Consider the following 12230-nt stretch of genomic DNA (forward strand, 5'->3'; position numbering starts at 1 on the left):
GCCAACAAAAAAAAATACATCCAGCCTAGTTAAGACCATACCAAAGACTATAAAAATGGGACCCACTGCCTCCCTGCGTGTGTGACGATCATTGGGACTTAAAAAAAAATAAAAAAATAAAAAATTGGGTGCGTATTATACATGGGTACAGGCTTTTTTCCAGCATCAACATGCCATTTTTAGGGTGCGTATTATACATGGGGGCGCATTATACACGGAAAAAAACGGTATATACATTAGGGGTATAACGATTATTCGATACACATCGATTAATCGATATAATGCTCTACGATTTGTTGGCATCGATGCTAAACGTAAACATCGATCTATATCGGCCGTTTTTGACCTCGGATATTAGACGCGACTTTATTTTGAAATCCAGTTCATTGTTGCTTGCTTCCTCTTTCCGGGAGCAGTGCGCGGCGTGTTGTGTTGTGAGCAGAGCAGGCACATGAAAGGGGAGCCGACAACTACGCGGCTCCTGGGCTGGTGCTATGACTAGTGTCCAAGAAGACGAGGAAATTCGCTCCCCTTTGAGTAGACACCGTGTAATGTTAAAATTCTATATAAAGAGTTATAAATTAAGTTATTTTTGTTTTATAGAAGAGTTAAATAACAACATACATATTTTATTTATGTATAGTTCTCTGGTATTGCAAGAGAATGTTTTTTTTTTTGCATTTGGATTAGAACATATGGTCAAGGTGTAATGTTTACTACATTCATTATAAAGAACTTATTTTTGTTTTGTAATTAAATAGTTCAGTAATGCACTTTAAAGTTAATGGTATTACAAAAAAAGAAAGAATATTCATTTTCTTTACTTACTTATATGAGAAAAAATATAGGAATTTGATCAAGTTCAGTGTTAAAATAAGCACTTTGTATACTACAATACTCTTGTAATTTCCTAAATAAAGAGTTTGCAGTACCTTGTTGATTTTGCGTATGAATTGTTATAAATCAGGATATTGTTCTATATCGATCGTAGAGCACTATATCGTGATGTATCGTGAATGAATCACAGCAGGCTTTAAGATATCGGCAAATATCGTATCGTGATTCTTTGTATCGATATGATATCGTATCGTGACAAAACCCGCGATTTACACCCCTAATATACATATATATATATACACACAAACCGGATTCGGTTGAAGTTGGGAAATTGTGTAAAATGTAAATAAAACCAAAATACAACGATTTGAAAATCCTTCTCAACCCCTATTCAATTGAATACACTACAAAGAGAACATATTTAATGTTCAAACTGATAAACTTAATTGTTTTTTGGCAAATAATAATTAACTTCGAATTTCATGGCTGCAACACTTCCAGTAGAAGTTGGGAAAGGTGGCAAGAAATACAGAGAAAGCTGAGAAAAGCTCATCAAACACCTATTTGGAACATCCCACATGTGATCAGGCTAATTGGGTACCATGATTGGGTATAAAAGGAGCCTCCCCAAACATGCTCAGTCATTTACAAGCAAGGTTCACCACTTAGTCCACAACTGCGTGAGAAAATAGTTGAACAGTTTAAGAACAACATTTCTCAAAGCAAAATTGCAAGGAATTTAGGGTTTTCAACATCTATGGTCCATGATATCAAAAGGTTCAGAGAATCTGGTGAAATCACTGCACGTAAGCGCCACAGCCGGAAACCTAGACTGAATGACCGTGACCTTCGATCCCTCAGACGGCACTGCCTTAAAAACCGACATGAGTGTGTAAAGGATATCACCAAATGGGCTCATGAAAACTTCAGAAAACCACTGTCAGCAAATACAGTTCATCACTACATCAGTAAATGCGGGTTAAAACTCTACCATGCAAAGCAAAAGCCGTTTATGAACAACATCCAGCAACGCCGCCGGGTTCTCTGGGCCCGAGCTCATGTAAAATGGACTGATGCACAATAAAAAAGTGTTTTGTGGTCTGATGAGTCCACTTTTCAAGTTGTTTTTGGAAACACTGGAGGAAGCGGACCATCCGGACTGTTATCAACGCAAAGTTCAAAAGCCAACATCTGTGATGGTATGGGGGTGCATTAGTTCCCATTGCATAGGTGACTTACATTTCTGTAAAGGCAAAATAAATGCTGAAAAGTACATACAGATTTTGGAGCAACATATGCTGCCGTCCAAGCGACGTCTTTTTCATGGCCGCTGCTTATTTCAGCAAGATAATGCCAAGCCACATTCTGCACGTGTTACCACAGCGTGGCTTCGAAGTAAAAGAGTCCAGGTTCTCCCCTGGCCCGCTTGCAGTCCAGACCTGTCTCCCATTGAAAATGTGTGGCGCATTATGAAGCGTAAAATACGACAGGGAAGACCCCGGACTGTTGAACAACTGAAGCGGTTCATCAAGCAAGAATGGGAAAGAATTTCACATGAGAAGCTAAGAGAATTCGTCTCCTCGCTTCCAAAACGTTTGAGTGTTATTAAAAGGAAAGGTGATGTAACGAAGTGGTAAACATGCCCTTTCCCAACTTCTACTGCACGTGTTGCAGCCATGAAATTCTAAGTTAATTATTATTTGAAAAATAAAATAAAGTTTATGAGTTTGAGCATTAAATATGTTGTCTTTGTAGTGTATTCAATTGAATATAGGTTGAAAAGGATTTTCAAATCATTGTATTTTGTTTTTATTTACATTTTACACAATTTCCCAACTTCAACCGAATCCGGTTTGTATATACAGGACTGTCTCAGAAAATTAGAATATTGTGATAAAGTTCTTTATTTTCTGTCATGCAATTAAAAAAACAAAAATGTCATACATTCTGGATTCATTACAACCCAACTGAAATATTGCAAACCTTTCATTATTTTAATATTGCTGATTATGGCATACAGCTTAAGAAAACTCAAATATCCTATCTCAAAATATTAGAATATCATGAAAAAGTAAACTAGTAGGGTACTCAACTAATCACTTGAATGGTCTAATTAACTCGAAACACCTGCAAGGGTTTCCTGAGCCTTGAAAAACAGAGCTTGGTTCAGTAAACTAAATCACAAGTATGGGGAAGACTGCTGATCTGACTGCTGTCCAGAGAACCATCATTGACACTCTCCATCAGGAGGGTAAGACACAAAAATACATTTCTCAAAGAGCAAGCTGTTCACAGAGTGCAGTTTCAAAGCACATCCACAAAAAGTCTGTTGCAAGGGGGAAATGTGGCAGGAAACGCTGCACAACCAAGAGAGATGACCGCAGCATTGTGAAGAAGAGTCGCTTCCAGAATTTGGGGGAGCCTCAAAGACAGTGGACTGAAGCTGGAGTCCAGGTATCAAAAGCCACTGTTCACAGACGTGTCCGGGAAATGGGCTACAATAGCCTTATTCCCATGGTCAAGCCACTTCTGAACTCAAGACAACGGAAGAAGCGTCTGACTTGGGCTATGGAAAAGAAGCACTGGACAGTTGCAGAGTGGTCCAAAGTCCTCTTTTCAGACGAAAGCAAGTTTTGTATTTCATTTGGAAGTCAAGGCGCCAGAGTCTGGAGAAAGGCAGGAGAGAAGCAAAATCCAAGTTGCTTGAAATCCAGTGTGAAGTTCCCACAGTCAGCGATGGTTTGGGGAGCAATGTCAGCTGCTGGTGTTGGTCCACTGTGTTTCATAAAGTCCAGAGTAAATGCAGATTTTAGAGCACTACATGCTTCCATCTGCTGAAAAGCACTATGGAGATGATGATTTCATTTTCCAGCAAGATCTGGCACCTGCCCACAGTGCCAAAACCACCAGTAAATGGTGTACTGACCTTGACATTACTGTCCTCGATTGGCCTGCCAATTCCTCTGACCTGAACCCCAGAGAGAATATGTGGGGTATTGTGAGGAAGAAGCTGAAAGACACCAGACCCAACTATGCAAATGAGCTAAAGGCTGCTATTGAAGCATCCTGGGCATCCATAAGACCTCAGCAATGCCACAGGCTTATCGCCTCCATGCCACGCCGCATTGATGCAGTAATCCGTGCAAAAGGATTCCCAACCAAGTACTGAGTGCATTAATGGACATTTTCAAATGTTTAATTTTGTTTTGCTGTTTTAAATCCTTTTTACTTGGTCTGAGGAAATATTCAAATTTTTTTAGATTTTTGAGTTTTCGTAAGCTGTAAGCCATACTCAGCAATATTAAAATAATAAAAGGTTTGCAATATTTCAGTTGATTTGTACTGAATCCAGAATGTATGACATTTTTGTTTTTTTAATTGCATTACAGAAAATAAAGAACTTTATCACAATATTCAAATCTTCTGAGACAGTCCTGTGTGTGTGTGTGTGTATATATACATATATTTATATATATATATTATGTATATACACTACCGTTCAAAAGTTTGGGGTCACAAAATTGTTTGGGTGACCCCAAACTTTTGAACGGTAGTGTATATATTTATTTAGATAATTATTTATAGATTATATATATAATCTTCTGTGTAATAAATCTTATAATATATATGTATACTTATATTCATAGATTACATATAATCTTATACAAATATAAGATATAATTTATAATATTTAATTCATAATATTTTATTATAATAATATTTACACTACCGTTCAAAAGTTTGGGGTCACCCAAACAATTTTGTGACCCCAAACTTTTGAACGGTAGTGTATATGTATATATACATATATATACATAAATATATATATATATAAATATATAAAGTAATCAGCGTAAATTACGTCTCTTTGCGCCATAACGTTAATGCGCATCAACATTCATCTGTCTGATGAAGCATGTGGACGGACGGTTATTCCAATTGTTTCAGAAACCTGAATGCTGGATGTTAACCCAAATATTGATTGCATGTAAACATACTCAATGTGTTATGTTTGTTCACAGCTGGCCCGACACAACAAGGTGTTGCAGAACCTTCTGAAACCTCCAAAGAAGAGCAAAGAGGGCGAGGAAGGCATCTCCTCCATGGTCAATTTAACTAATCCTTACATACCGTCAACATTGATCGCCTTTGTTTAATGATTGATTGTTGTTGGGTTTTTTTGCCAGTTAAACTTGAACAATCGTCCGCTGTCGCAAATGTTGAAGTCATCAATACCAACTGCTGTTTTGGAACAAGACCCGCTGGAGTATTATGACATGCTCACTGCTCAAATAGAGGTACTAATGTATACATAGTATTACTGAGGCTAGATTTTTAAGCGTGATGTTGCGGGTTATGGAGTCATCTATGACCAAGGTGTGAGACCCAAGACCAAGGAGGATTGGAACGGCTGTCTTTATAGGCTGTCATTGTTATTCCTGTCCTTTATTATTAGTGTGAAGGTGAAGACCTTCACACTATTGTTATTCCTGTCCTTTATTATTAGCGTGAAGGTGAAGACCTTCACACTATTGTTATTCCTGTCCTTTATTATTGTGTGAAGGTGAAGACCTTCACACATTGTTATTCTACTTTATTATTGTGTGAAGGTGAAGGCCTTCACACATTGTTATTATACTTTATTATGTGAAGGCGAAGGCCTTCACACTGTTGTTATTCCTGTCCTTTATTATTAGTGTGAAGGTGAAGACCTTCACACTATTGTTATTGCTGTCCTTTATTCGTGTGAAGGTGAAGACCTTCACACTATTGTTATTGCTGTCCTTTATTAGTGTAAAGGTGAAGACCTTCACACTATTATTATTCCTGTCCTTTATTAGTGTGAAGGTGAAGACCTTCACACTATTGTTATTCCTGACCTTTATTATTATTATTATTAGTGTGAAGGTGAAGACCTTCACAATATTGTTATTCCTGTCCTTTATTATTATTATTATTTGTGTGAAGGTGAAGACCTTCACACAATTGTTATTCCTGTCCTTTATTAGTGTGAAGGTGAAGACCTTCACACTATTGTTATTCCTGTCCTTTATTATTATTATTATTAGTGTGAAGGTGAAGACCTTCACACTATTTTTAGTCCTGTCCTTTATTATTAGTGTGAAGGTGAAGACCTTCACACTATTGTGAAGACTCGGGAGAGCCGAGTGCGTAAGTCTCTCCCTGCCCGTACATAGCCTCTCTAACAGCAAGCCCTATGTAGTGCCTCCACGCGGCGACACATGGTAACTGGGTACAACTCGGACCCAGGCTAAACTACTAGGGACTCGGAGGAGGTTTGGCCCCTAGACGTGCGGCACGCAGGCCCACCGGTGTGTGGACACGCCCTGGTGCCCACGAACCAGCCCCCAACTATGGGTTAAATAGTACCACTGCCCAGTGGGCTCCTCGGGAGAAGAATGGGCTAAGGGAGTCAACCCCTACAGAAAAATCAATTTCCCCTCGGGTTGGTGTCAGGAAGGGCATCCGGCTGTAAAACGTTTTGCTCCAAACATTTTCTCAGTATAGGACTCTCAACCACAAGATGGCCATGGACCGTCCCCGGTGGAAGAAAGCCATATTGAGAATCCAGTCCAACCCAGCGGCGCCTGGAAAGCGGACTTTAAACCGATGATGATGTTATTCCTGTCCTTTATTATTATTATTAGTGTGAAGGTGAAGACCTTCACACTATTGTTATTCCTGTCCTTTATTTTGTGAAGGCGGTGGGCTTCACACATATGTTATGCTACACCATTCACTTTATTATTATTGTGTGAAGGCGATGGCCTTCACACATGTTATTCTCTCCATTCTCTATTAGTGTGAAGGTGAAGACCTTCACACTATTGTTATTCCTGTCCTTTATTATTATTGTGTGAAGGCGAAGGCCTTCACACATTGTTATTCTACTTTATTAGTGTGAAGGCAAAGGCCTTATTATTATTATTATTATTATTATTAAACAACTTATTCCTCCCACCTTTTTGGCACCTAACTAGTCCCACATGCTTTAACCGATTCACCCCGTTCTAACTTTCACACGTTCCAAAAACGTGACGTTTGCTACCATTTTTTTTGTTCATAACATTTACCGTTTTTGCGTAATTAGCAAATTTGTGGCTTAAAATTCCCCATTTATTCTTAATGGCACATTCAACATGAGCCATTTTCCTGTAGTGTGTTCGATTCTCACATTGGGCGTCTTGTCATTACACAAATTCACACGACGCTTGCTACAGTTTTTTTCGTTCTAAATATTTACCGTTTTTGCAAAATTAGTTAATTTGTGGCATAAAATTCCGCATTCATTCTTAATGGCACATTCAACATGAACATTCATCACATTAAGCAAATTCCACCATTTCAGTAGAAGGAACCTGAGTAGCTCAGTTGGTCGAGCATCAGACTCTTAACACGAGCCGTTTCCCTGTGGCGGGTTCGATTCTCACGTGTCTTGTCATTAAACAAATTCATGTGACACTTGCTGCAGTTTTTTTCATTCTACACATTTACCGTTTTTGCATAATTAATACATTTGTGGTATAAAATTACGCATTCATTCTTAATGGCACATTTAACATTGAGCAAATTCCACCATTCGAACAGAAGGAACCTGATTAGATCAGTTCGTAGAGCGTGCGACTCTTAGCGCGAGCAGTTTTCCCGTAGTGGGTTCGATTTTCACATTGGGAGACTTGGCTTAATGGCACATTCAACATGAGCCCCACATTAAGCGAATTCCACCATTTCAACAGAAGGACCCTGGTTAGCTCAGTTGGTCAAGCAACAGACCCTTAACCTGCGCGTCGTGGGTTCGATACCTGCATTTGGCAACTGCATCACTTGTCTAATTTATTTCCCTTTTTATTTTTCCCGCTTATCATTTTCATCCTATCAGCAAATTTTTGTTTTTCTCTTCTAATTTCTAAATTTTTCAACCGATTCTACCCATTCCAACTTTATTCACCTTATGCTTACCATACTCAATCCCCTTCACCCCCACTTCCACTATGCTTACAAAATTCAACCCTTGACCCCCACTTCCAGTGTGGTGGCCATCTTGGATTGACCCTGAAGTGCCCCCAATGAACCCAGATCTAACCGGAAGTGCCTCAGATCTAACCGGAAGTGACACAAATAAACCGGAAGTGACCTATTTAAACCGAAAGTGACCCCAAATAAACTGGAAGTGACCTCAGATAAACCGGAAGTGACCTATATTAAACCGGAAGTTACCCAAATAAACCGGAAGTGACCCAAATCGAACCGGAAGTGACCTTATTTAAACAAGAAGTGCCCTAAATAGCTACATTTGCGCTAACTTTTGCATTTTTTGTCCGATTAAACCCGTTTCAACATTTTAACCCCAAAAGTGAACCATCTGAAGCCATTTTTTTTCGTTTTGTTCCAAATTTCAAAAGATTTTGGCGCAATTGCTTTTTTTATATTCCCATTCATTCTCTATGGGGATTCAACATTTGCTCTAACTTCTACATTTTTTAACTGATTCAACCCGTTCCAACTTTCAACTGTTCATCTTTTGCCTACCTATTCCACAACTTCCCACTCACCAAAAATTCCAAATTTTCAAATTTGAAATTCAACCAGATTCTCTACAATTTTGTTTTTCTACTCTAATTTCTACATTTTTCAATCGATTCAACCCATTCCAACTTTCAACTGTTCATCTCTTGCCAACCTATTCCACAACTTCCCACTTACCAAAAATTCCAAATTTGAAATTCAACCAAATTCTCCAAAATTTCGTTTTTCTACTCTAATTTCTACATTTTTCGACCGATTCTACCCATTCCAACTTTCAACTGTTCATCTTTTGCCTACCTATTCCACAACTTCCCACTTACCAAAAATTCAAAATTTGAAATTCAACCAAATTCTCCAAAATTTTGTTTTTCTACTCTAATTTCTACATTTTTCAACTGATTCAACCCATTCCAACTTTCAACTGTTCATCGTTTGCCTACCTATTCCACAACTTCCCACTTACCAAATATTCCAAACTTTCAAATTTGAAATTCAACCAAATTCTCCAAAATTTCGTTTTTCTACTCTAATTTCTACATTTTTCGACCGATTCAACCCATTCCAACTTTATTCACTTTGTTCACCTTATGCTTACCATATCCACCCCCATTCACCCCCACTTCCACTATGCTTACACAATTCAACCCTTGACCCCCACTTTCAGTGTGGCGGCCATCTTGGATTGACCCTGAAGTGCCCCCAATGAACCCAGAATGAACCAGAAGTGCCCCAAATCAAACCGGAAGTGACCCCAAATAGACAGGAAGTGACCTCAGGTAAACCGGAAGTGACCCTGAATCAAACCGGAAGTGACCTCACGTAAACCGGAAGTGACACAAATAAACCGGAAGTGACCTTTTTAAACCGGAAGTGCCCTCTGCTAAACCGGAAGTGACCTCAGCTAAACCAGAAGTGCCCCTAATCAAACCGGAAGTGACCCAAATAAACCGGAAGTGACCTTATTTCAACAAGTGCCCTAAATCAAACCAGAAGTGACCTAAATAGCTACATTTGCGCTAACTTTTGCATTTTGTGTCCGATTAAACCTGTTTCAACATTTTAACCCCAAAAATGAACCTCCTGAAGCCAGTTTTTTTCGTTTTGTTACAAATTTCAAAAAACCTTTGCGCAATTGCTTTTTTTTATATTCCCATTCATTCTCTATGGGGATTCAACATTTGCTCTAACTTCTACATTTTTCAACCGATTCAACCCATTCCAACTTTCAGCTGTTCATCTTTTGCCTACCTAATCCACAACTTCCCACTTACATAAAATTCCAAATTTTCAAATTAGAAATTCAACCAAATTCTCTACAATTTTGTTTTTCTACTCTAATTTCTACATTTTTCAACCGATTCTACCCATTCCAATTTTCAACTGTTCATCTTTTGCCTACCTATTCCACGACTTCCCACTTACCAAAAATTCCAAATTTGAAATTCAACCAAATTCTCAAACATTTCGTTTTTCTACTCTAATTTCTACATTTTTCAACCGATTCAACCCATTCCAACTTTCAACTCTTCATCTTTTGCCTACCTATTCTACAACTTCCCACTTACCAAAAATTTGAAATTCACCATAAATTCTCCTACATTTTGTTTTTCCCTTCTAATTTCAAGATTTTTCAACTAATTCCACCCGTTCCAACTTTAAACATCATTCTGCAGCATTCCCCAAGTATTTATTCAACTTCTTCACCTTCACACGCAATTTCTCCAGAATCGCATTTTCTAGTTAGTGTGAAGGTGAAGACCTTCACACTATTGTTATTCCTGTCCTTTATTAGTGTGAAGGTGAAGACCTTCACACTATTGTTATTCCTGTCCTTTATTATTATTAGTGTGAAGGTGAAACCTTCCCACTATTGTTATTGTTGTCCTTTATTATTAGTGTGAAGGTGAAGACCTTCACACTATTGTTATTCTACAACATTTTGCGCTAGCTTTCCGCTAACTTTCTTTGGCGCTTAACTAGTTCCACATACTTCAACCGATTCACTCCGTTCCACTTTTCACTTATTCCAAATATTCATGGCATGGGTGCTTACATTTTTTTCGTTCGAAAAATTTTCCGTTTTCGCAAAATTCACAAATTTACGGCGAATTTTGCCCCATTCATTCTTAATGGCAGATTCAACATTTCACATTTACGTTGTTCCAGTTTGAAATTCACATAATTCAACACATTCAAATCACATTGGGGACATTCCCAAACTTGCCAAATTCAAAATGTTCACGTTTTCATTTTTTATTTTGAAATTCACACCCAATTCACCAATATTTCCTTCTTCCCTTCTCATTTCTACATTTTTCAACCCATTCAACCCATTCCAACTTTCAACTGTTCATTATTTTTCTACCTATTCCACAACTTACCAAAAACTTCACATCTTTTATTTTGAAATTCACACACAATTCCTTTTTCCCTTCTCATTTCTACATTTTTCAACCGATTCAACTCGTTTCAACATCATTCTGCAACATTCCTTAAATATTTATTCAACTTCTTCACCTTCACACGCAATTTCTTCAGGAATTGCAAATTCTAGTTATTATTCTACTTATTCCGCTCACTTTTTTGACGCTTAACTACTTCCACATACTTCAACCGATTCACTCCGTTCCACTTTTCACTTATTCCAAATATTCATGACATGGGTGCTTACATTTTTTTCCTTCCAAAAATTTTCCGTTTTCACAAAATTCACAAATTTCCGGCAATTTTTTCCCCATTCATTCTTAATGGCAGATTCAACATTTCACATTTACGTTGTTCCAGTTTGACATTCACATAATTCAACACATTCAAATCACATTGGGGACATTCCCAAACTTGCCAAATTAAAAAATTTCACGTTTTCACTTTTAAAATTTGCACAAAATTTCACAAAATTTCGTTTTTCACTTCTAATTTCAACATACTTCAACCGAATCAACTCGTTCCAACTTTCAACTGTTCATCTTTTGCCTACCTATTCCACACCTTCCCACTTAGCAAAAATTCCACTTTTTCTAATTTGAAATTCAACCAAATTCTCCTAAATTTCGTTTTTCTACTCTAATTTCTACATTTTTCAACCGATTCAACTCGTTTCAACATCATTCTGCAGCATTCCCCAAGTATTTATTCAACTTCTTCACCTTCACACGCAATTTCTTCAGGAATTGCAAATTCTAGTTATTATTTTTCTACTTATTCTGCCCACTTATTTGTCCCTTAACTACTTCCACATGCTTCAACCGATTCACTACGTTCCACTTTTCACTTATTCCAAATATTCATGACACCGTTGCTTAAATGTTTTCCATTCAAAAAATTTTCCGTTTTCACAAAACTCACAAATTTCCGGCAATTTTTTACCCATTCATTCTTAATGACTGATTCAACATTTAACATACGTTGTTCCAGTTTGAAATTCACATAATTCAACACATTCAAGTCACATTGGGGACATTCCCAAACTTGCCAAATTCAAAAATTTCACATTTTCACGTGTAAAATTTGCACAAAATTGTGCAAAATTTCAAAAAATTTGGTTTTTCACTTCTAATTTCTACATACTTAAACCGATTCAACTCGTTCCAACTTTCAACTGTTCATCTTTTGCCTACCTATTTCACACCTTCCCACTCAGCAAAAATTCCACTTTTTCAAATTTGAAATTCAACCAAATTCTCCTAAATTTCATTCCACATTTTCACGTTTAAAATTTGCACAAAATTTCACAAAATTTCCTTTTTCACTTACTGTTTCAACATTTTTCAACCGATTCAACCCATTCCAAAGAATTTACATCCTTCCAGTTACAAATTCAGCACATTCAAATCACATTGGAGACA

General features: G+C 37.5%; 1 protein-coding gene and 1 long non-coding RNA gene across 6 annotated transcripts in view; both read left to right on the plus strand.

Annotated features, from left to right (window-relative positions):
• The window catches only part of itpr3 (inositol 1,4,5-trisphosphate receptor, type 3), a 312780-nt gene that overhangs the window by 206767 nt on the left and 93783 nt on the right, over positions 1-12230 (plus strand). For all 5 annotated transcript variants that reach the window (XM_037245884.1, XM_037245880.1, XM_037245881.1 and 2 more), the window contains 2 exons: positions 4860-4943; positions 5025-5135. In XM_037245884.1, coding sequence (XP_037101779.1) covers positions 4860-4943; positions 5025-5135 — 195 coding nt within the window. The remainder of the gene's footprint in view (positions 1-4859; positions 4944-5024; positions 5136-12230) is intronic.
• On the plus strand, positions 5862-11034 carry LOC119119516. The gene is made up of 3 exons (XR_005097310.1): positions 5862-5905; positions 10126-10128; positions 10940-11034. It is a non-coding gene; the product is annotated as an uncharacterized LOC119119516 (long non-coding RNA).

Source organism: Syngnathus acus, chromosome 2 (genome assembly GCF_901709675.1).
Source record: "Syngnathus acus chromosome 2, fSynAcu1.2, whole genome shotgun sequence".
Lineage (NCBI taxonomy): Eukaryota > Metazoa > Chordata > Actinopteri > Syngnathiformes > Syngnathidae > Syngnathus > Syngnathus acus.